The 26,683-nt window shown below is 36.1% G+C and overlaps 2 protein-coding genes across 3 annotated transcripts in view; both read left to right on the forward strand.

The window, feature by feature from the left end:
* SPAG16 (sperm associated antigen 16) overlaps positions 1 to 2,053 on the forward strand; it is a 1,149,776-nt gene extending 1,147,723 nt beyond the window's left edge. For both annotated transcript variants that reach the window (XM_077155025.1, XM_077155020.1), the window contains one exon: positions 1,699 to 2,053. In XM_077155025.1, coding sequence (XP_077011140.1) covers positions 1,699 to 1,874 — 176 coding nt within the window. In that variant the 3' untranslated portion in view covers positions 1,875 to 2,053. The remainder of the gene's footprint in view (positions 1 to 1,698) is intronic.
* A 3,732-nt stretch (positions 2,054 to 5,785) lies between these two features.
* Positions 5,786 to 26,683, forward strand: part of VWC2L (von Willebrand factor C domain containing 2 like) — a 149,398-nt gene continuing 128,500 nt past the window's right edge. The window contains exon 1 of the mRNA XM_077152020.1: positions 5,786 to 6,175. Within this exon, the coding sequence (XP_077008135.1) occupies positions 5,786 to 6,175 (390 nt within the window). The remainder of the gene's footprint in view (positions 6,176 to 26,683) is intronic.

The following is a 26,683-nucleotide window of genomic DNA, read 5'->3' on the forward strand; positions in this document are numbered from 1 at the left end:
TTTAAGTTAAATCTTTTCTTATTTCTTTATGGGCTTTGGCTCTGTTTTTGCTTGGTTTCAAAAATAGAGAATAGTACTACCAACTTATCAGCTGTTGTAATATGAAGACTACGAGAAAAAAAGTTATTTGTTTGATTCTCAAGAAAGTCACTAACAGCAATTGCCTATAGAGTGAGGCTGGAAGTGAAATCCATATGTAATGCCTCTGTCAGCAAAGACTTAGTAGAAGAGGGTTTATAATAAATATTCGCATCTGCCGCTTTGGACACCCTAATCCATCCTAAATATTTTTGCTGTATCAGGCTTTGTTCTAGATGAAGAAGCCCAGTAGTTATAAAGGTTTGCAAATAGGCCATATTTATCATGGCCAGCTTTACTTTTATAACTTTTCTCTCCTTTAGAGATATTTGTGACCATTTGGGATATAATCTGTGATTACGTATTTCACTTTGATTTTTCTGGTGATTTCATTCTAGAATTTTTAGTATGGAATCAATAAATTTTATTTTCATACTATATATTACGTACCTGAAATCTGTCAAGAAGGCATCATTGTAAACAGTGCTATGCTAGACATAGAAAACATAATGGCTAAATGCCTAGGCTCTGGATATAAAGTGCTTATTATGATTAAATGCTAGTTTGCTTCTAACCTAGCAACTAGGTTTTGTGTCATTTTGAGCAAGTTACCTTGACTTCCCAAGTCCCTCTTAGCTTCTCTATATAGTAGAGTTCATATTTTTTTCTTTATCACTATATTTTTGTGAAGGTTAAATAAGATAACTTAAATATAGTATCTAGCATGTTGAAAGAGTTTATTGAATTTTAGATATTACTGGAATAATAATATGTCTTCTAAGTTTGATTAGATAATCCCCTGGATAGTACTAATATTTTATTATTTACCCTACATACTGAGTTTATGTAAACATTCGCTATTGTTTTTATTTGCCTCCAAATTCCCTTATAGTTAGCTATTGGAGTTCAATAATAAAAATATTAATTAAAATTGGAGTGCTGATTTGTTTCACTTTGGAGGAATTATTCATTCAAAAATATACAGTATGAACTTATGAGAATATTCCATACTGTGTTTAGCTTTCTTTATACAACAAAATTTAGCTTAACAGAATTTCGAATTTTAAATTAGAGTGAAAAGGCTAAGGTATCTTTGAAATGAGGTATTTATTTTCACCTCAACTCCAAAAAATATTTTTATGAGTATCACAATTTTGAAAGCAGAATTGTATATATTATAGTTTAAGTAATGATCATAATAAAGTTTAAAACAGAATATATATATATAAATTATCTATGATGTATATCTGTCACAGATATAAAATGTTTTTAAAAAAACTTTTTAACATATAATCATTTGAAAAAGAAAGCCGTTTTGCTCAGTTTCTTTAAGTCTCATATTCTCAAAATGTTTTATTAATTACAGATGTAAGGAGAATGGCAGGCACTTAATGACCTTTGCATGAAAAGCAGGTAGAACATTAGGTTTCACTTACTCATTCTAAAATTATGTAATTGAGTTAATTTTGACAGATTATTTCCTATGGAGACAAGTTAGTTCATATTTAATAATTGTCATCTAACATAAAATGAATGTTGAATCACACTTGAAACAAAACAGAATGTTCTATTGCAAACTGTGACTAAAATAAAACTTTGATCTCTCTCTCTCTCTCTCAGGTCGAGTTTTAGCTCAGGCGAGCGGCAATGGGATTATCCATTTGCTAGATCTTAAATCAGGGCAGATTCACAAATTGTTGGGCCACGAGGGCGAAGCACACACGGTGGTGTTTTCTCCTGACGGGGAGAGTCTGTTTTCCGGAGGCTCTGACGGCACCGTTCGAACGTGGTCTTGATGGCCAGCATATCCCACTGCGGAAGGCATTCCCTTGAAAATGTCTAGCGTAGTCCCAAACCAGTAAGTGGTTGGTTGAATATGTCAGCAGGTAAAATTTACAACTTACGTATTTACATTAAAACAGTCTTGGGTTATATGTTTTTGAGCTCGTACTGTTACCAATTAAAAAAAAACTTTCTGCATATTCATTTGTGTCTGTCTTTTTTCTATCATTTTGATAAGAATTTAGAGAAAGATATTTCCTAAGGGTTTGGTAGAAACAGCTTTACAATGACGCCTAATGACAGACTAGATGAATTACAAGAGCTTGGATTTAATGCTAGAAAACAAACTGCAGGAGAACCCGGCTACTTTTTCTTCTTCTTCTTTTAATTAAATCCTAGCTGCAGAAAGATCTGAAGTTTAATCGTGTAGCACTGGGAAAGTCCTTCTGCAACCAAGTGGTCAAATACAATCGTCGTGCGTTCATTTTTACAGATTCTTTGACAATGATTATGCCATATCTATTAATAATAATCGGAGACTGCAGATGGCTTGAATCTAAACGCAAGCCTCTTCCGGAACTTTCATCTCTGCAGCCCATCCAAGAATGCATTTAGTATAATTGCAGTGATTTTGGGGGGGGGGGGGAGTTGTAATTTGAATGCAAATAGTATCTCACACGTAGCATGCCTTCCCGCTTCCTAATGCACGTCCGTTGTATAGAGAAAGTGCTGCTGCTTAAGAGAACGCTCTTGCCTTGGCTAGAGAAGCAGCTAGGGGATTTCGACCGAGCTGGGTTTAGAAGCCAGTTGTTGGCGCTATCCGTGGTGCTGAGGAATTCCCGGCTGCCGGCAGAATGAGCTCCAAATCAGCAGTCGCAAACTGCTCTCATTGATGCAGAAATCCAGCTAAAGTTGCTCCTTTCCTTCACGTCCACAGTTAACATTTCCTGGTGTTTAAGAGGGGAGTCAAGCAACATATTGTGGATGATGCTGATTGTGTTGCCAGCGGAGCGGACTTTAAGCTACAGTATATTGTTGCTGTTTGTGATCCTGAGAGCCTAGCCAAATCACCTCTACTGCCGTAGCAAACACTGTGTAAGTGAACTCATGTGTGGAGGAGGCGTAATAAACCAGGAAATTTCATAGAAGGATCTGGGAAAATGCTAAAAATAAGTTCAACATGATTCTCCTACTGAGGTCTGGATTTCTGCAGAAACAGCATTGCTTCTTGCTTTGAATTCTGAAGACACGTCCAAAGCTTATTTCTTATGTGTGTCTGCTGTGTTTCTCTCTGGAAGGGCGGGAGACTGCTTCTTGACTGTATTTTGAAATGGGAGGTAGACAGAATGGATTGCCTATAATTCATCCCTGAAAATGTATTCTTTGGGTTATTAAAGAGGAACTGCTTTCCTAAAACATAACTGACCTTTGGGTTCATATTGATCTGTGACCCCCACCACTACCATTAACCTCCAGAGTGATTAGGTAAGTGTATCTTATGGCATAAGTTATGCTTTTTTTTTTTCCAAATAAATAGATGCAGTCATTTTAAATCATATGTAGCAATATAGGGAGGGGGGAAGTATAACTGGGAAGTGAACCTCAGTTTAGCAATGTTTGCTTAGTTATTAAAATCTTCAGATAAACATTTCATTAGATTTCTTTAATGCTTCTTCTCTTAATAAATAATATAATAAATTGCACTATAGCAGCTCAGTTATGAATAGGGTTATTTTTTTTAATTTCCTTGGAACTTTGTTATATTAAAAAAACTCGTTTCACTCATACAGATTTTTAAATGCATTTCATATAATAAATCATGTTTAATGTTTATCTAAAGTGGGTCTACACCATATTTTAATTTTTTAAGTTTGAATTTACCATAACCTGACACATTAATGCCTACCTGTGGCTTGCAAAGAGATCATTTTCTGAGTGTGTCCTTTAGCAGCAGAATGATATGTGTATTTTATGTGGCTTTTCTTGCACATATTGACAAATACTACAAGAATATTATCTGGAAGCCCAGTGGCTTCCTTTTCTTCCAAGATAAACTTTCAAAATACATGAGAAATGTATAAAATACACACTTTAATTTGTAAAATATATTTATCTCTTTTCAGAGGTTTCTGTTTTGTTTGTGGCCTCTGTAGTAATTTAAGAGAAAACAACACACTGTAGTCAAAGGGAGCTTGCAGCTTCTCAAGTAGGATTATAGGTTTGCATATTCTTGTTCTGTCATGACTCATTATTTTTGGCATATTTTAAAAGAAATCCATCTTCTTTATCATCACCTACCCAGAAGGAATTCTGACATCAAGGAGCAGTTTTCTCTGAAAGGAGAGTGTGACTATACTACCTTCCATTTTACTATTACTAGAATTTGCATATCTAGCTTAAAATGCACAATATGATACAATAGTTCATAAAAGTTTCCTAAAGCTATCTTGCTCTTAATTAAAAGTACCATCTGTGTATGCTAGATGGAAAAGAGATGGTTTATCATTGTTCTTGTAATAATCTGAAAATAAACCAATGAATGACATTTATAAATGATCTGAAAATGTCCTATATACAATCTTAGCAATATTGGCATTAAGCCAGTAGCATTTAAATAGATAAATGAACTGTTTGCCAACACTTTTCCTTATCTGTTAACTCCCTACAGGCGGTTTTCCCAGGGCCTAGTGTAACTTGGTCACTCTAAGCATTTAAATAAGAGCCTACTACAAACACTCTATACCAAGCACTAATGTTAAGTGAAGTTTGCAAGAGTTAATGCCACCACATTAATAAGGCATATTTACTTTAAATGGTAACACCTCATTATAGTTTTCAGAAACTTCCATAAGCCCAGATTACGCTGGGATTTCAGAGTGCAAATTGCAGAAATACAAACATTTTTGGCATTTCCAAAGAGAGTTGTGCTTTCAAGACTGTGTAAATGGTATTTATTTAATTGAAGTAATTAATTCAAAAGTATTACATGAATACTGTATTCAAAAATACTGTAAAAGATTCATAGATACATCTTTCCTGCCCACTAGGAGCTTACCTACTGAGTGAAATAAAAATGTGGACAATACAAATAAATTTTTAACTAATCCCTCTCAATATATGGAACTCTATTTTATTATTTATAATTTTAAATTTCATTTCTCTTATTCAATGTGGAATCGTAATGCTGTTCTTATTCTTAACTATGTTTCAAAATCCAGATCCAAATTTAATGAGACAAGTTAGCCCATAGTGAGACTATTGTTCTCCAATTATGGGCATATGGAAGCAGGAAAGCCTTTGTACTAGCTGTGTCCCAAACATAATTTACACTTAACTGTTATTTTTATTCCCTTTCTTTTAGAATTGGAATTCTTCTCGCTATTCTCATGGGTTTTGATACAGAAGATTGTAATATATATACACACACAAATATACACACATATACATCTATATGCATATATATATATCCTATCACTGACTAGTCCAGTTTTAAGATAAATATAGAATGTGAATTCAAATATCAAATATTCTTGGGCTATTTATAAGTTGTCATAACCTTTTCAAGTTCAGTTAAACCATTTATCTCTATTTAGACAAAGCCAGATATTTGAAATTCAGAAGGTAAATTCAAGCTGAAGTTTCATAGATAAAATATACCATCATTTACAAACTTTAATACATGCATGGCCAAGGATCAACTCTCCAAACTGCATAATAAAGTATAGATAATTGCATGCACTTTGTCTCTCAGAGGTCTTAGTATCCTCCAAATTGATCCCAAACAGATTAACTGAACCTAAATTCTCTTTTATATGTCAAACTATTCTTTTTAAATATTTATTTTCAGCCTACCCTCTTGTATTCCCATGGAAGCAGCTGGGTATATTTAATATTAGGAGCGTATCTGGAAGTCTTTGAGGAGGGGATGGCTCTTCATATTCATGAAGCCTGCATACTTTTGTTGATCATCCCGGGACTGGTCACCTCTGCTGCCATCAATCATGAAGATTATCCTGCTGATGAAGGCGACCAGACCTCTAGTAATGACAATCTGATCTTTGATGATTATCGAGGGAAAGGGTGTGTGGATGACAGCGGCTTTGTATACAAGTTGGGAGAACGATTTTTCCCGGGGCATTCCAACTGTCCATGTGTCTGTGCTCTGGATGGACCCGTGTGCGATCAGCCAGAATGCCCTAAAATTCACCCAAAATGTACTAAGGTGGAACACAATGGATGCTGTCCTGAATGCAAAGAAGTGAAAAACTTTTGTGAATATCATGGGAAAAATTACAAAATCTTGGAGGAATTTAAGGTATGACTGACCCTCTATCTTTGTTGAATGCTAACTCTTTCATATCATACGCTTAGATTGCTACGTATAAACTAAAGTTGGAAAAACGGGTTTTAAAAATTTCCCTTTAGTTTAAAGCAATATGATTCCAGTTAGTGTAAGAAACCTTACGGTAAACAAAAAGTGAATTGGTTTGTTGATCACGCTCTGTAAGGTTTTGCAATAACCTTTTCCTTCAGTATGATTTGCAGCAGGCTTAACATCTCTTTATGCATTTCTTCATTGTTATTCCAACACACGTCTTCTGAGGGAAACTTAATTTTTTTGGTAGACTATTAAATCAATTTCTAAATTTTATGAGGATTTTTTTCATGGCTTATTATCCATTTTTGGAACCCTTCCACAATAGTCTCAAATTATTTACTTAGTATGTGAAAACCTAAAGCTACAGAGACATACTTCTGAGCTGTGGTCTTCCTAAGAACATGTAATGGAACTACTTATGTAGAGCATGGCCCCCATTCTGGCCTCTGCTTATTAGAATTTTCACTTTCAGTACCCCCACAGGTATCTGAATTTTTATCTTAGTCCATTGTAAAAGATAGTGAAAAAAAAACCTAATTCTATAATTTCCTCACTACCATGGTATTTCTTAGGCCTTCTTTTTAGAAGGCCTTCTTCTTAGGCCTGTGTCATATTTTCAAGAAAATTGAGGTTCATTTTTATCTCTTCTTGGATACACTTTTCACCAACAGCTAATTCTAATTAGGATGTCCTACAAGGCAGATCTGAACCTTGAGGGCATAAATTAACACATCAAAAAATCTTCCTTGAATGTAATGGCAGTTTGTGCCGTGGGGTGTCTGTCATACTGATGGCTTGATATAAAAGGTTTTCATTTCTTCTAACCACATTCTGTGACAAGGTGCTCAAAACCTGATAGGTCAAACAAGATATAGATCTTAGTTGTGTGATTGTTTATATTTGAGAAGATGACTCAGTTAGAAGAATGCACTGGCCTAACTTCCTTTTCTGCAAGGATCAAATGGTTCCAAAGGCAAAGAGGTGGAAAAGGGAGCTTAGCTAATCATGATCAGAGTGGAATGAGTCTATGTGCTGACATTTCATCACATTCAATTCATTCCAGATTGTGAGTTCGAACAACTTCTAAGTTATCCAAAAATACCCAATTGGTTTAACTAGATTCCCTAGGTTAAGAGGGGTAATTCAAACAATAATTAGTACATTCAACCTTCTTATAGATGTTTACCTAGATTTTTCTTTCATGTTTTATGTTATTATTTTGATGTAGCATATTAAGAAGTAAGAAGCTTCAGGGTCTAGTAAAATTATAATTATTGACATCAAATGATAAGAGCATAGTACATTTATTAATTGTCTTATGTCCTCTGAATTATTGTATACACTTTGACATTAACTATTTTTACTTTTAGGTAAGTGGGAGTAAATGCAAGTATTCAGCACATGATTTGATTCTAGAAATGGTTCTACAATCATGTCACTCTCTTCTAACATGCATATATCTCTAGAGGAGAATGCAAAAAGGTCTGGTAGGAACAATATTTCATGGCTAGGCCAAACAAAAAAAAGAAGCCCAGCAGATAAAATTTCTGAGACCTATATACTTTGGTAATCAGTATTTAATAAAGAAGAGATTGGCTGATTGTTTTAACTTAGTCAATTCCCTATTAAAATGCTATAAATTGCAGAGGTAATTACTATTTTTAGCATCTCAAATACTACAGAGATATATAAATCTACCCCTTTAATTACATTTCCCGGCTGTAATTAAATATACTACCCATTAATATGCACAGCATTTTCTCCTGACTCTATGTGCAAGGAGATTTTTAAATGGGAACTGAAAAAGAAGAAAATAGATATCACTTTTCACAAGGATTTAAAGAGTCATAAAAAAGCTTTAGAGATTATCCAGGGCAAATTCCTCATTAAGATAACAAAATAAGGCATGAAAGTTTAAGTTACTTGTCCAAAATTGTCAAGTTATTTTTAACCTATTTCTAAGTATTGCCATTCTAACAATAGTCTATACAATCTCTTTAAGTAATTTGGCTCTAGAGTCAGTTGACCTGGATTCAAATCTGAATCCATCACTTAGTTATGTGGCTTTCTCAAGGAATTCTTTAACTTTTTGAGCCTCAGTGCTATTGGCTATATAATGGTCATAATAATAATACCTCTCTGTGAGGAAATGTTGAAAAGATTGAATGACATGACTTATGAAAAGATACTAGCTTTGTGATGACTGCTACAAAAAACGTGTTGACTAAATGGCTGTTGCATTCCCTCAAAATTGTTTTCCTGGGAGTTACTTCAAATTCTAAATTTCTCTGTGTTTTTACCCACATCTTATAATGAAAGCTCAACTTTAAAAGTCATTCAATTGAGGGCTGTGCACTGGCGGCTCAGTGGCAGAATTCTGTCTTGCTGTGCCAGGGACCCTGGTTTGATTCCCAGAGCCTGCCCATGGGTCAAAAAAAAAAAGTCATTCAATTGAAAGAATCCCAATACCTTTAAAAAGTTCTAATTATCTTATGAACATATCCCTAAATAAATGTTAGCCATAAACTGCCACCTTGGTTTTCCCCCAATGTAGCTTCCAAGAGACAGAAAATTAGCTTTTGAATAATATAAAATATATATTATATTTTCATATAATAATCTTGGCCAGTCATTAAGAAGGTTGTATTATGAGATATTCTTTGCATGTAACATATTCAACAAACATTTATTGGGCTCTTTAGTAAACAAGAGAGTAAATGTACTTATATTAGAAAGTAAAATATCTAAGTGGCAAAGTCTCCACTCACAAGGAAGGAATAATCAATGTACAGGAGGAAGAAAAAAGGCCTAACATTAAGTATATGGTTATGAAGTTTCAAAATGAATTCCAAAGGATTAGGAAGTCAGAAGCTTATCAACAGGGTGTGAAGCTTGGTCAAGCAAGACTCCCTTCTTCCTTCAGTGTATTCAAAGTTGCCTGTTCTTAAAGATGTATTTAAAGTTGATCTGGGGAGGTAAAAATTTCAAAGAGGAAACCACTTGAGCAAAATCAGAGATTGGGATGAATAAAATCTGCAAAGAGAAGAAGGAGGTGGGAATAACAGGAAGCTGATGCTAACTAAAAGGCTATTGTAGTAAGGGGGAGGTAAATGGAGATGTATTATTGGATGGTAGATGGCAAAGACTTGAATACTGGACTGAAATATTTAGTTTCAGTCTGAAGAATAGCAAGGAATAAAATATAGGGGGTTGTACACGACTTAAGTAAATGTGATTTTTTAAAAAAAGATTTCCTGGTAGCCAAGCACAGACTTGAATAGAAATGAAGAGAAACTAATGGCAAAGTGGGAGGTAAGGTAGGGCAAGGAGGCATAATACAAAGAACGAGATGACCGACATGCATAGAGACAAAAATACGTTATGATATTGTCTTTAGAATAAAATCCACCTTCCCTAGAATTGTCTGGATTTGCATTTGACCTCTCCTAGTACCTTAAATTCTCAGTGACTTCTCTTCCCTGTGTGTTTGTGCAGGTTGTTCCACTGCATGGAACATTTTATCACTGTCACTCACCTGTATAAAATCCTACTAGACTACTTCAAGACCCCATTTAGATTTCATCTCAACTGGAAAGACCTCTCTGACTATGCTACTGCAGTATCCTAGACTTAGTCTTGCTCCTCTCTTATGTGCTTCCCTAGCATGTTTGCACACAGCATGATACCAAAAAGAGTAGTAATCTCAGAAATTTTTAAAAACTTTATATATAATATAATGCATTCCATCTTCATAATAATACTATCAGAATTATATTTGTATTAGTGCTCTTAAACAGAAGAGAGCACTGAGACACCCAAATGTACATAACTTGCACAGGGTCACGCAACTAGAAAAGGGGAAGAACTAGGGCTAAAACTCAGGTAGCCTGGGGATAGAATTCAAGCTCTTAACACCACTTCTGCTACCTTTGTCACTCTGAATTAATGCATGTAATGTGAAATCACCTGCTTCTCCCACCAGACAGTGAAACCTTTGAGATCAGGGCTGATGTTTTCTTTTGCCTCCAGTATGTCCAGCTCCCAGAGAACCATGTGAGCCACCTCACAGGCATTCAATACGTTTTTGGCAAATGGCATAGTGGGCCACATTATAATTGAATCTATAAAATAGTGAAGTTAATTAGACTTCTTTTAAAATGCCTTGGTTTCTCTTTTTTGTGTTGATCTCTTCATTTAAATTTCATTAAAGAAGGATTCAAGGTTCTGACAGAAAGTGCCCTCTGGGCAGCTGAAGACAACAGAGCTTGCTGATGGAGCCTCTCTTTCCGTCCTGTTTCAATTCTCTTCCTATTGTCCCTTCCTCTTCCTAACTGAGAATGGTCTTGGAACTGAGTCCCAATCTCAGCATTGCAGTAACCACTCAGTGTGTTCAGTGTGCTATCGAATGCCATACAGCTGCAAAACTTATGTCCCACTTCAATCTTGTCTGATCACCAAATTTACATGTAGACTGATACACACGTGTCATCTGATGGGAAGAATAGTTTTTTTTAAATATAAATCTCACCTAAAGGTGTTTTATTTTTTTTTTAACATTTACTGATGCAAGCTTTAAAATGGATTTCTCTTTACTCTTTTTGAAAACTCTAAATTCCCTAGTGTTGTGGTAATATTGTATTAAGATAAAGGTCACTGTATAATAGGTTCTCTCATCTTTCTTTTATGTGTACCAAGGCAAAATGACACTGGAACATACTTTTTTTTTTTAATGAGGAGTATAAATAATAAATTACAATAGCATTTCCTACAAAAAAAGTTGATTGAAAATAGAGGCTCTATCAATTTTGACTCTGTGCTCACTGTTTCATGCTGCCCAACTGGAGAAAAAAAATTCTCATTTTGCTCAGAATTTTTGTAACTTTGACTTTGTTAGAATGAGCCGTGTTGGACATTCATGCTTTTAAGGTTTCTCCTGATTTAGTTTTAGGTCATGCATTGAAGGTTATACTATATGCAACTGAAAGAGACCTTTTTTTTTTCTTTTTTTTCAGCTTTTGCATAGTCCATTTTATTTTAAGGTGATTTTCTACAGTCAATATCTATTGTCCCTAATAAAGGATTTGTATTTGCCTGAGATCTGCCCTTCTCTGCAGGTACTGACTTTGTGCTTTCCCCACTAGTAGCTAAAGACAGTTCATTAGGTTTCTGACTTTTATATTTGAAAGACTTGGTGTGAATATTTTCTCATGCCTCACATAGTGTGTATGTTGTTGCTTTTAAATAAAACAAAAATGCATTTTAACTCTCTGGGAAGCTGCCTAGCTTTTGCCCTGAATTAGTATTTAATATTTAAACTTGGAGGAAAGAAACAATGAGGACAGGAAATTAGACACTTGTAGTATTTTGCCAAATAATCACATGCATAAAAATCTATTGATGCCAACTTAGGTTTAAAACTGACTTATTCTTTAATAAGCATATTCACATGAAGATAGTTTTTCCTATTCTCTCATTAATTTGCACCCTTATCGTTAATGGCCAATATTGTCACATTTGTAAAAATGTTCAACTAGAAAGTATTTTTTAATTTACATTTGGGAAATTGACATCAAACGTTTTTAATATGGAGGAAAAATGGAAGGCAACATTTTTAGGGGCCATAAGGACCACATATATAAAAGAACAGGAATAAAATGGTGGCTATAGAGAAATTTCAGTTAAGGGAACTAATATTTAGCACTTTACAGAAATATAGTTTATTGCCCCCACCCACCCATCTGCCCATCCGCCAATTTCTATGAAAGGCATAGGGACTAAAATGTTTAACATGGCAAAAGTATAGAACACATCTTTCCAGAGGTGTAAAGGTTATATTTAGTTTAATGGCAAGGGTGGATTTAAAGATCTGAGTGGTTTTTCAAAGAATTTTTTTTATCCAAGAGCTTTCAAAGTTACAAGTTTTCCAAAAAAAAATGGTTAATGAGGTCAACAAAAGGCATTGTGAAAACTATCAAAACAAAGTCTAGGAAAACATCGTTATCTCATGCAACAAAGATATTTGGGGTTTTGTTGAGAGGTTAAGAGGCTGAGAAGCCAAATTCCATTGTTGGCTCTGCAAGGCATATTTTGTGGCCTTAACATTAAAATGGACTTTGAGTGAGTTTAGAAGTGGCTTCTCCTTTCAAGTTGCTACGAAATAACAGAGTTTGAGTAATCACTACTGCTGATGTGAAACCTTAGTATGCAGAAAGAATGGGCTCTAAATAGATATTCTTAATAGGGGATTTCCATCTTTGTAAATAACTAGGGCACCTGTACTTAGTGTGTATAATAACTGACCAATTTCGCAGATTAGAAGTCGATTTTATTAAAACCAATTTAGGAAGTTCATTGCATCCTTTCTCATGCTTATTTGCACTTTTTACAAAAGTTACAAAACAGCTCAAAATCAAGACAATAGATAGGACTTTAAAAAATAATTTGGTTTTTCAAACGCTCCATTGATAATTTAGAATCATTTGATACTGTTTTAAATGAGGAAATAGAATTGTTAAGAATAAATGGCTCCCATGTTAACCACTGTAGGGGTGAAGTAGCCAATTTTCAGCTAGAATTCATCTCTTGCTTTAAATTTTAAGAGAATTGATGGCCAGCCAGCCCTTCGGTTAGTTGTATGTATGAGTAATTTTTCATACTCACCCACTAATATTTATTGCTGTCCTTCATATTGGAAGATGCTGCTGTTAATGGTGATAACTGTGTGATAAGTATTACTAGAGAGATTTGTGACTGGGTTTCTGTGCCTTGCACACATGAGAATATCGGTGTTTGATTTGTAGCCATGTCTGAGATTTGCAGAGCTTGTCACTGTGAGTGACTATCTCAAACTTGAGGTCAGCTATCAGCAGTTTTATGGACATTGCTGCCTCATTCCTTATTGACTCACCAACAGGATGAGACGATGAAACTTAAAGAGATAGACTCAGTATTCTCCCTTTCAAATTTTCACCCCGTTGTATAAGGCTTTGGATGTGTTAGAAATTTGCCTATTTTTAATTCTGCCTTTGTACTCATCAAAATATGTAATTGGCCAATGATGTGGTATTAATCACAATCTCTTGTTCCTGTTCTCTATATCTTATTTCACAATCTAGAGCTACATATTTTATGTGATTTTTATAGATTACTCAATCATCTATATATTCTAGATTAAAATTGCCCTATGCATGCATTGATTTGATTGTATGTTTAATTGAAGAGAGTGGAAGCGTTCTTTTAAAAAAATCTCTTCAAGGGCAGGCCATGGTGGCTCAGCAGGCAGAGTTCTCACCTGCCATGCTGGAGACCCGGGTTCAATTCCCGGTGCCTGTCTATGTAAAAAAAAAAAAAAAAGTCCTTTATTTCTAATCCTTATTGTTCCTTCTGACCATATTTTTGTTTTGTTTTCTGACAACTTGATTTATGTAATTCAGTGAGTCTTATTAAGGACAACACATGAAAGAAATATCAGTTTATTTTTGTATTTGTTCAAAGAAGGGCTTGAAACAAATAACCAAAAGGAGATTGGATCAATGAGTTTACTTATCCAGGTGATCTTCCTCATTCAGTAGCTATTATTAATTGGGGACTAGCTTATTTTAACATCTGTACTTTGGAATTTTATTATCACTACTGACTAGCATCAGTAATTTCAGTCTAACACTTGTCCATTCTTGATTTCCTTGCCTCTAACCTGCCATATCACACATCACAATAACACCATCTTTGGAAGGATTTAATAACCCTGAGAAAAGGATGAATAAGGTACTAAAGTGACAAGGAAAATCATTCACCTCCTGAAAAGGTTTTAAGATGACATTATTTTACGGTTATAGAAAGTCGTTTAAAATATATAAAAAGATACTGAACACAACTCTTAATTTACTCCATTATATGTCATACAGCTATGGGCAAAATTTCATATACTTTGAATCTTTCTATCTATTGAATGGATATAATGATACCATTACATATCTTTTTATGAAGAATAAATAGTGTAGGAATTTGAAAAAATAGTATTACATATAAGTTTGTAAACAAACTAATTGCTCAAAAGTGTTTCTTTTAATTAAACATTACTTGGTTAGGATTTTGTAATCAATTTTTCAAAACATTGGCCTTTCACTACCATTATTACTTCTTGACATGGGATTGGATATCTGATATCTGAGTTTATATAAATGCCTTAGTTTTTAAATAAAACGTAAGCATTATGTTGGATATATATATCCTTCTTACTTTTAATGTCTGCCCATAGAAATTTAGATCTGGAAAAGAACTTTGAAATTATTTTGTCTAATAATTTAGATGATAAAATAAAGGCCAATTGAAACTTAATGGTAACACAACAATGGCATAGCTGATTATTTGCAAAGGCAGTACTAATATATGATTTTCCTTGCTGTTTTTGTACATTTTATCTCAGGCTTAAAAGAAAGATGCCATCTCATATTTGTACCTTTCTTTCCAATAACTATCTTGGATGCAAATATTCAGTCAATTGTCTATAGAAATTGTATCATTTATATCAGAACCTGTGAAGATGACAGCCCAGAGATACAAGTAGACAAAACCAGTAAAGTATCAGCACATCTAAATCAGTTTTTGATACAGAGTGAGTACAATTTACTAAAGAAGCCTAAGTTTGAAAAGACTCTGATAAAAATGGGGTCCTTTGTCTAAAAGTGAAAATTACTATAAGGAAATAGTATTATTCAGGATTCTCTAGGGAAACAGAATACAGGAGATACCTGTAAATATGAGATTTTATAAAAGTGTCTCACGCAACTGAGAACAAGTCCAGTTCTGTAGGGTAGCTGTAAACTAATAATTCGAATGAAAGTCTTCATTGAAACCCCGAGAATAGGCTGGCTGGCTGAAGCAGAGAAACAGAGATTTTCTCTTCTGATTTTTCTTTTAAAGCCTTTGGCTGATTAGATTAAACATCACTAATTGCAGGGGACACTCCCCTAAACCGTCTGCAGATATAATCAGCCACGGATGCAATTAATGTGTTGATGATTTTAAAAACTAGCCTTCTGTTTTATTAACCAGCCACAAAATGTCCTTGCAGTTACAGGCCAGTGCTTGCTTAACCAGAGAACTGGACACCATCACCTGGCAAGTGGACACATAAACCCAACCATAACAGTCCATCCTTGCCTACTTGGCAGATATACACATCACATCACCTTAAATCGTACTTAATCTCTAAATAGAACACAATACCAGACATATGTTTCACCTTACAATACTCAACTGTCCTGCATACAACCAGAAATGCACTAAATCTCTCCAGAATAGGGTGCAAGTCCTTGGGTAACATTCACTCTTAAGCTTGCTATTCTATAACTTAAATAATATGACATGAACAATACAACTTCTGTCATATGATAAGGGAATTAGATATTTCCTTTACCTACAAATACAAACATACTCATGACAACACAAGGAGGAAATATTCATACCATCACAGTTCTCTTTTCTGTAATCGGCCATGCAGTCATAGTTCATGTTTACCACTACGTTCTTCTAGTACTCATTCTTTGTTTCCTTTACCTACAACAAGTACATCAGTTGACTGTGGTTCTTTGCCTTGTGGGATGACCCAGACCTTCATTCCTGAAATTTCTGGGCTATTGGTAGTCCTACCTGTATTGGGTTGTTGCAGTTTTCCATTGACTTTAATCACTGGGCATTGTAGTACTAAAAGATGCCCTAGAGGATCTCCTGTATTCCAAGAAAAGTCTTCTTAACCTCCACTGTCCCTTTCTTAACTCCCTTTCTTGCCTGTTGATTCAGGGGCACGAGAAGCCCAAAGTGGCCAGGTGGCACTCATAACTTCCAGTTCAATGGACTAACTATTGTGTCTCCTCCTCCATTTGAAACTAAGAACTGTAGGCCAGCAGAGCTTAAGGTTTCAGGGACAAGAAGAAAAATTTTTCTAGTGGATCACTAGGGGTGATAGTGAGTGGTGCCACTCCCATTTCCACCCTTGATTCTTGAATCCATGAATCTTGGCTATGGGAGAAACAGCACTATAGAGTGGACACTGATTCAGAGCATACAGTCTTCTAGAGAACACTGACCCAGCCCTATGAGAACATTGCCACCTAGCTGGCACCATAATTGAGTCTTCAAAAGGCCATTCCACTGTTCTGTCAACCCAGCTGCCACTGGATGATAGGGAACATGATAAGGCCAGAGAATTCCATTAGCGTGTATCAATTTTGGCACTTCATTTGCTGTTAAGTGGTTTCCTTGATCAGAAGCAATACTGTGTGGGATACTATAGAGGTGGATAAGGCATTTTATAAGTCCATGAATGGCTGTTTTGGTGGAAGCATTGCATGCAGGGAAGGCAAACCCATATTTGGAGTATGTGTCTATTCCGACTAGAACAAATCACTGCCCCTTTCATATTGGAAGTGGTCCAATGTAATCAACTTGCCACCAGGTAGCAGGCTGATCATCTCAGGGAATGGTGCCATATTAGGTGCTGAGTGTGGATCTCTGCTACTGGCAGATTGGTCACTCAGCAGAGGCTATAGCCAGGTCAACCTTGGTTGAGTGGAAGTTCATGTTGCTCAGCCCGTGCAGAACCTCCATCCCTACTAGCATGATCACTTTATTCATAAGCCCATTGAGCAATGACAGGAGTGGCTGGGGAAAGGCGATGACTGTTATCCACAGAATAGGTCATCCACCTCATTATTAAAACTTCCTCTGCTGAAGTCACCCTCTGGTAAGCATTCACGTGAGGCACAGATAGCTTCATGGTTTTTGCCTACACAGAAAGATCTATCCACATACCTCTTCCTGAGACCACTTTGTCACCAATTTTCTAATCATTCTCCTTCCAAGTTCCTGACCATCCAACCAAACCATTAGTAACAGCCCACAAGTCAATATACAAATGCACATTTGGCCAGTTCTCCTTCCAAGCAAAATGAAACCCAGGTGCACTGCTTGAAGTTCTGTCCACTGCGAGGACTTCCCCCCACCACTGTCCTTCAGGGACATCCCAGAAAGGGGCTGTAGTACTGCACTTGTCCACTTTGGCTAGCACCTGCAAATTGGGCAGTACCATCTGTAAACCGGGCCCGAGTATTCTCTTTCTAGGTCAACTGATTGTAAGGAATTCCCCCAAATGCCATAGATCTGGGCTTTGAAAGAGAAGGTGATGTTGTAGGAGGTGGGGTCATGGGAATTCAGCCTACCTCTTGTAATTTACTTGTGACTTCAGGACCCACTCAAGCTCTATCTCATATATACCATTTCCATTTTTTGATGGAGTATTGCTGTGCATGCCCAACTTTTGGTAGGTCAGATAACACCCAGCTCATGATAGGCAACTCAGGTCTCATGGAAACTTGGTGGCTCATGGTTAAGCATTCAGTAAGGTGCAGTAACAGGCCAAAAGCTGTTTCTCCAAAGGAGATTAATTACCTGTAGAGGATGGGAAGGCTTTACTCCAAAATCCTAAAGGCCTGTATTGTGATTCTCTTATAGCAACCTGCCAAAGGCTTCAGACAGCATCTCTATTTACCACTGACACTTCCAGCACCATTGAATCTGATCAATTACATTGATCAAAGAGGTCAACTAGGCATTGTGTCTCTTTTTTGGTCATGGGTAGGGGTGGGAGCAGATGCAACTGCTTATCCTTCACCTTAGAAGGGATATCTTGACATGTCCTACATCACTGGACAACTAGAAATTTTACTGAGGTAGAAAGCCCCTGTCTTTTTGTTGCATTTTTCTCCCATCCTCTGACATGCAAATGCCTTACCAATAAATCTAGAGTAGTTTCTATTTCTTGCTCACTAGGTCCAATCAACAAGATATCATCAGTATAATGGACCAGTGTGATATCTTGTGGGAGGAAGACATGATCAAGTTCCTTGCAGACAAGATTATGACATTGTGCTGGAGAGTTAATGTACTACTTAAGTAGGACAGTGAAGGTATACTGCTTGCCTTACCAGCTGTAAGCAAACTGTTTTTGGTGATTCTAACTAGCAGCTGTTGAGAAGAAAACATTTGTCAGATCAGTAGCTGAATACCAGGTAGCAGGGCATGTGTTGATTTGATCAAACAATGATACCACATCTGGAATAGCAGCTGCAAGGTAGGGAAAGTTCTAGTGGATTCCAGTTGGCCTTTCCTACCATACTAGGTTTCACTCCATGAGTCAGTGTGGGAATTCTGCCATTCTCTGAGTATGTCTACTCAAATTATGCATTCCAGAACTGAGGAAGTAATCACAGAATGGGGCAGGGGACCCACCGGATCTATTGTGAGACAGACCTGAGCTAAAATTCCACAGATCACCTGAATAATAAGCCCTTTTCCAACTGGTGGACCAGAGTGATGTTTTGGATCTCCTGGAATTAATGTCATTTCTGAGCCAGTGTCTAATAATTCCCAAAATATCTGACCATTTCCTGTTCCCCAATGCACAGTTACCATGATAAAGGGTTGTAAGTCTCCTTGGGGAAGGCTGAGAGGAAGATTAATGGTACAAATTTTTAGCAGTGTGACAGCGTCTTTCCCCAAGGCTCTGGGTATGTGAACTGCCTGAAGGCCGGGAATAGATTAAGGGGTCTTGATTCTCTGTTTTCATGCTTTAAGTTAGATTTTTGTTCACTAGACCTAGAACTCTTCTGCTTATACAGATAAGTCAAGAACTTTTAGTAGACTGCCCATCTATTTTACTTCTATGTACCCTACAATCTACTAGCCAATGCCAGAATTTTCTGCAAGTCCAATTTTGACTACTGCTTTGAATCTGCTGTCTATTATGGTGTCAAGCCCAACTTGCTTTTGGTGATTAAGCACTGCCAACTCAGGATCCAATCATCCCCATTTTGTTCAAGCATTCCAGCTAAGTGACAGCAGTTTCCACAATAATATCTGACCTACAGAAAAGGTCAACTAGAGAATTCTTTATGGATGATGGAGCCAGACTCACAAATTTATTATTTACAGTTCTAGTAAAAGATGTGTCCTCTGGACATTCCTGGGATGTGTGAACAGGCCTTCCATGATAAATCCACTCCAACATTCTAATCCCTCTAAAACCTTTGGATTCCCTCCTCTACATTATACCAGGGAAGTTCTGGCATTTCAACCTCAGATAATATCAGCTATCATTTGATCCATGTTTCAGCCAAACACCCAAACAAACTGTTAACCTTTCCTAACCCTTGAGTTAAAACACTGAATGCAAAATCTCTGCTTAGAAGGCTCATATCAATAACTTCAGCATGATCCAACTTTATATTCCTTCCACAATTATCTCACACCCTTAATATCCATTCCCATACATACTCTGCTGATTTCTGTCTGTATAAATTAGAAAATACATGCAATTTTTTGGAGTACAGCATACTTCTTCAGGGGTCTAACTTTGCACCTCACCTTTCAGGGCTCATTGGGACTTTAGTTATAGGTCTTGAAGAAAGGAGGGATGATGAGAGTGAGTCATGAAAATAATTAGAAGTGTCTTTCAAACCAATTACTTCAGGACATTCTGTTGCAGTTTCATCTGGTGAAACAGGATTAACCTCTATAGACAGAAGAGTGAGGGCTGTTTCCCTAGAGGAGGAGGGTATAGGTTTAGCAGGCATTGAATGGTTAATCTCTTCAGGTGGAGATTGGATGGCAGGCTCCTGACTGGAGTCAAGGCAGGCTGGAGGTCTGGTAGTTGTTTCCTCATGGCAGGCTGGAGGTGGGGGGGGGGGTGGCTGTTTCCTCAGGGCAGGCCATTAGAGGTCTATCTAGCAAAGACTCAGCAGAATCCAGGATTGTCATATCCCCACTGCCATCATTATCAGCCCGTATGTCCCCACCCCTTACCAGGATCCCATTTTCCAATCACTGCCCTTACTTTAACAGAGACACCTTGCAAGCTTGGGATTTTAGTTTATATTATAAATCTGCTACTCACACGATGAGGCTCTGGGTCTGGTTTTCAGAGATCTCAAATCTGAATCTGTGACCACAGGATAAAAGATTTCTTTCACGGCACCTAGAGAAACATTTACATCTTTCGTATGGCATTTAAGTTGCAAATTTGAAGTCTTTAGCTTATTCCTTTCTCTTATAACTGTATCCAGTGTATCTAAGACAAACAGTCAACATCATTATACCTCTTAACTCTACAAAAGTCTGTTAAGGTGTCAAAAACACTGTCACCCAAAGCCCTGCCTCATATAAGTGTACAATTACCAGAAACAAATGGTGTTATTTTGCATATGTCTATTGCCAACTCATGCTATGGACTGCAACAGCATTTTGATTTTTGGAAATAGAGTCATTAGTGCCTTTGAGTCTAATCCAAGTAAAAAACCAACTGCAAAAACCCATTCTTAAGATTCTGTTTCTCAAGAACCACTCCCAGTACAAAGCTGTGTTAGTCAGGATTCCATAGGGAAACAGAACCAACGAGAGATATCTGCATATGAGATATTTTATTTGCACAACTGTCGGCAAATTCCATAAGGCAGGCCACAAGCTGATGACTCTGATAAAGTCTTCAGTGAATCCCTAGGCTAGCTGATGACTCTGATAAAGTCTTCAGTGAATCCCTAGGTAAGAGTGGCTGGCTGAAGCAGAGAGAGAGAGTTTCTTTTCTGAGATCTCCTTTAAAGCCTTCAGCTGATTAGATTAAGCATCACTCATTGTGGGAGACATTGCCCTGAGCCAACTGCAGATAGAATCAGCCATGGATGCAATTGTTGTGTTGAAGATTTGCTAAGCCACCCTTCTGTTTAATTAACCAGTCACAAAATGTCCTTGCTGTAACAGTTAGGCCAGTGCTTGCTTTACTAGACAACACAGGAACCAAACCATAACAGAAACCAAACAATATAGGCCAAAATTAGATCACATTTCATTAAATACTATTTACATCAACTGGGACTATTTTATACTAGGAAGTATGGAAGTGTTTTAGCTGTGCTTGCCCATATATTTTGGTGATTTTAGGAACTAAGAACCTGTGTTCTTGATTTCACTCAGTGAAATCCAACCTATCAGTATAAGGCAGAGATGAGATATACAAAAAGTTGGGTGTGTAAAAATCTCCAGTATCAGGCATTGGAACAAAGAAATACTCCTAATTTTGTTGATGGTCAGCATCACCTAAGGAATGTTGCAAAACTTCAGATTCCTTGGCCTTGCCTTCTTTAATTTTGATTGAAAAGTATTTAAATTTATGTTGCTTTTTAACTTCCCAGATCACTCAAATGGGAATCTCTGCCATAATGTAGCCTTTTTTCAGACTGTTTTCTAGGGAACACTAATAATCTATGAGATTGTCAGTAAGGATTCCAATTTTTTTATTATCCAATAAGTTTAAAATTTGATGCATTTTAAATCTCTTTTGGAAATTTGGGATGCATATTTGTATACTGAGAGCTCTGAAAATATTTAAAAGGTTTGTTTAAGAGTCAGTATTTATGATTGAGCAGCTTAGAGCTCAACAGGGTAATCAGAACTGGATTTAAGGTGGCTTTCCCACTTACCACCCAAATGACATAGACACACATCACTTTACCTCTTTATGTCTCATTGTCCACATTTTAAAATAAAAATAATAATAGAAACTACCTAGCACACAAAAAGTGATCCATGAAGGCTACCTGACATTTTTACTGCTATTATATTAAACTGTATTTAATCTACAATTTCACAGATTTATGTGACAACTGTTTTTTCACAGAACATCTAACATCTTAAAGTATTCAAGAATGTTGTGAAACAATATAAAATATTTTGCTAACCATTCAAGATATCATAATTCTTTTATTTGGTTCTAATTGAAGTTAAAGATAGAATTGTTTGTTTCAGTTTATCTTTTATTGTTTGGTTCTTTTAAAAGTTCCTGAAATTGCACTTAATGTGATTTATGGTAATTTATTAATTTGCTTTGTTTAACACAACTTAATTGTTAAGAATAATCATAACATTTACATATTGTCAAAGAAAAGCACTGGGCAGTAGTTAAAGTGACAAGACAGACTTTATTCAAACTACTCCACTGGCATTGGAGAAGACAAGCCTACAGCAGCCATTCTCAACTCCAACTAGCACTGAGATAGCTAAAGTTTTCTAAAAGGCACAAGAGATAAGGGAAATGGGGCTCTAGAAATTACTGAGAGGGTCTGGGGGAGGGAAAAAAGGAAGGAAAAATTGCCAAGGCGGTCAAAGATCGCCTTTTGGGTTCCGCCAATGGGCTTATGGAAGGGGTCCAGACAACTGTGCGGTCTTCCTGAGAATAATATATTCTGTGGTTGAAACAGTATTACCTTATCTTAGGTAAGAGCTCAGGCTGTCTCTGGGTCCACTTACGGACATGGCCTAGCATTACAAAAAATGCACACTAAAGTTTGGGCAAGTCTCCAGTGCAAAGTTTGGCCAAGTAGCAGGGCCGAGCAGGGTCTTTTGCACAGATTGACAAAATAACCCATACTCTAAGACAGGTCAGTAACTATCGTCCACAAACCAAACCCCGCTTACCACTTGTCTTTGTAAATGAAGTATTATTGGAGAGCAGCCACACCCATTCATATACATATGAATATATATATATACACATATATATATGAACATATATATTATCTATAGCTGCTTCAAGGCTGCAAATCTTGAAAAAGAGTTTATTTGTCATGGTAGAGACCATATGACCCACAAAGTCTGAAATATTTACTCTTTGGCCTACTGTAGAAAATGTTTTCCAACTCCTGATTCAGTATCAAGTTCTTCTTCCTTTTCTCATTTTCTCAAATTGTGATGTTACCAACTCTTTCTAACCTGCAATCTTGAGGGTTACAAATTCTTTGTGTACTGGTAGATGGAAGACCTGTGGGTGGTCTCAGAATCTTTCACATATGTAAATTTAAAATGTAAATTTAAAAGGGCATCTAGATTTGTCTATTTAAATGTGTTATGCATACTGTTATTATGAATAACAGTCATGCTAAGTCATATCTCTTTGCACACTTGTCTCTAAGACTAAAGCTTTGCTCTCTGCATTGATGTATAACTTTTTCATATTCCACTTACTGAGAATTTTCAGATGAAACAGATAAGCAGATACTGTAATTTTTCCATTTTTTGATATCTCATGCTCTGCTTTGATGGTGTGACAAGTCAAGTGGTTATTTTTAATTTAATGTAATATAATAAATGCATTTAGTGTTATATTAATAAGCAAAAATATGTACACAGTCTGCTTGATTATGTATTCAATCTATAATTACATCTTTTAAAATCAGTTTACACAGTTCATAATTTGATTCCATTAAAAAACCATGCCTTAAATACCTCCTACATGTGTAGAAATTTGTTCTTTGGGAGCCCAAAATAAATGTCCTAAATCTGGACCTCAAGGTGCTCCTAGTGAGAGAGGAATCACTGATGGAATGTGGCTTGTAATGATGTTCTAGGACCTTAGACAAGGAAAGGAGAAATTCAGTCTGAAGGACTGAAGGAAAACATCCTCAGAGCAAGGATGTCAATGCCTTGAAAACATTTTAAACAACATTGGGAAGCTGGGAAAGGTAAATGCAAAGCATTTGTTTGCTCAGCATCAACCTAAGAGGCCAGAGCAGAGGCCATAGAGGAGACCAAGCGTGAGATATCAGAGTGAGGAGAAAGCCAGGCGCCAGCCCACAGCATGACCGCCAGGCTAGGGAGCATGGTCACTGCAAAGAACACAGAACCACTGAAGGGCTTTCCTCAGATATGTGCCTGAGGAAAAAAACAAGCAATAGGGTTGGCAATTACATGAAATATTTTGTACAAACATTATCCCATTGAATTATTTAAACTCTAAAGTATGTTTAGTCCTGTCATAACAGGAAAACTGAGATTCCAAGAAAAATGTGGGCTTGCCCTTGTCACACAAAGGAGGTCATCCAGCCTGGCACTCCGAGGGCTCTGACTCCAACTGCAGCGCTCTATTGCACCTCGTCCGCTTCCGTGACTTCACCATGGACGTTATGGAAGAAACGTGGTGCATGGAGAAGGCTTATTCTGCGTCGGAAGTGTGAACGTTTCCTTTACCTTGAATAGGTGGTCAATTAAAAGTCTGAAATCATTCAAGTTCAGTGCATTTTCTTACAGAAATCCAGTACATTGCTCACATGAGGAAAATTCCCTTTTCCCCACATTTTACAGGACTCAATTTGTTGCATTTAAAAAAATAATTCCCATTGTCATAAAGAAGAATGCACTTAAGGTGCATCCTTATCCATTAAAAAACAGAACAAAACAAAACAAATAAACCTACCATCTGAATGCAGTAAAGATTGAGCAGGAATGGTTTTGCAAATTTAAGGATTTCTTTTTTTTTAATTTCTATATCAAAGAAATATAAATTTTACATAATAAAGAAAGGAAGGAAGGAAGAAAGGAAGAAGGAAAATACAGACCTTGATAATGACTTTTGCAGTCTTGAAAATGCAAATCCTCCTACAATGATCAGATTAAAAACTTCCAAGGTTTGTTAAATTAAGTCATTTTTCTTTATATGAGTGAACAGCCACAGCTTTCTGAAACGCCACTTATTTTCTCTGCATGTTCATTTTATTGCCCTTTCCCAAGTAAGAGGGAAGAAATTAAAATGTTCAGTCTAACTTTAATTTTCTCCAACATTGTAAATAAAATCCTGCTAAAATAGCAAACCTTTGACTGCTGAAATTTAGAAAGCGTCATTAGAGAGAAAAGGGACAATCATACAGAATTTTCCTTTTGTTAATGAGACTGTAAGATGTTCCAGTTGAAGCTAGAAGTTACTTAAATCAAGATTCCAGAAAGTGTGAGTGAAAGTTACCCTGTTAAAATTCTCTTTTTGGCAAGAATGTGATTAAAATTTGAAGTTTCATCTCTGTAAATAAGAATTTAATTACCTATCAAAAACCTCAACCAATGTCATTCTCATTCTAAACGCAATTTAAATAAAAGCATTGCTACATTTTAGAGATGCACTCAGATTGCTTTCAAACTGCAATTTCAATATTTCAAATAATTCATAATGGAAATGATTTCTGCCATAATTTAATTAAAATATTTTATGATCAATCTACTCCTTTGAGAAATAAACAGCCATTGATAATGGACAGAGAGAAATAAAAAATAAACCATTGCTCAAGTTGAAAGCTATGATGTCAATAATAGCCATTTAACTAATGCGATATAGTTTGCAAATTCCTTCATGTATTACATTTCCTTTTATTTCATAACAATCTAGTGATAAACAGCATTAATAATATTATATGATTATTAATCTCATCTTACAAATGAGAAAGCCATGGCTCAAAGTAAACCATTTGTTTAAGTTATCTGTCCAAGGTAAAATAACAGTGTTTTGATGTCACTTCTTAAACTTTAAACCTGCTTATTTCACAATGTTATATTTCACTGAGCAATAGCACTAACAATTTTCAATATGGTTACAAAATTAACCATAATTTTGTAAAAAGTGGGACAGCTTCCACTGTCCCTTACACAAAAATGCACACTATAATAAAAAAAAAATTCAACAAAATTACTTGGCCAATATTTTACTTATTAAAATATATTTTTATATTTATTGCTTATAAACCACCTTGGTGTATTTTTGTGGAATGAATTAAGCCATGAACTAAGTATCAAATAGTGAACTATAAAATTCAGTAGGAACTTTCTCTTTGGACTTCAAGTTGGAAATACAATGAATTTTAATACTAACAGTTGCAAAGCACTTGATTTTCTTTAATTGACAATTTGTCAATCCCTCAAAACATTTCAAAGTGTGATATTACTGACAAATGGAAGATGAAGAAAAGATTTCAACCTTTAGAAGATTTGTGCCCTGAGAAATACTGTGACAGTGGCAAAGAGTTAAGTGATAATCTGATTGGCACTCCATTACAAATGGGTTTGGTTGTCCCAGAATTGTAACTCACAGCAACTAGGGCCTGAAAAGCCCTGAATTCAGCATTATCCATGCAATGCTAGCAGGCTGAGCTATAGCTTTCTGTCCTTTCTGTTATCACTTCCTTTCAACATTTCCTGTACAATAGGACTGCTCGTCTCTTACGGGATTCTTTCTGGTTGAAGAATTCTAATGGTGATGTCCTCACCGGCACCTGCACATGACCTCATGGTAACGCTGTAGTAGATGACTAGGTCTTTGATGGACATAAACAAACTATTCTTCACTGTGTTAACAGGAAAGTTTTAAAGCTATTCAGTTGCTCGCTTTTCACTATTGTGTAAATGTGTGATAAATTGAGTCTCTTCTGCATGGAGATATATGGGATCTGCTCAAAATACTCAATTCCATTGTCAGAGACCTTTCTTATATCAAAGCCAACTGTCAATACAGCTTGGCAGTGAAAGATGAAAGGTTACTGCTTTTCTAGGCTATTTCACAAGTGTGACTGTGACACTTTA

Source organism: Tamandua tetradactyla, chromosome 3 (assembly GCF_023851605.1).
Source record: "Tamandua tetradactyla isolate mTamTet1 chromosome 3, mTamTet1.pri, whole genome shotgun sequence".
Classification (NCBI taxonomy): Eukaryota; Metazoa; Chordata; class Mammalia; order Pilosa; family Myrmecophagidae; genus Tamandua; species Tamandua tetradactyla.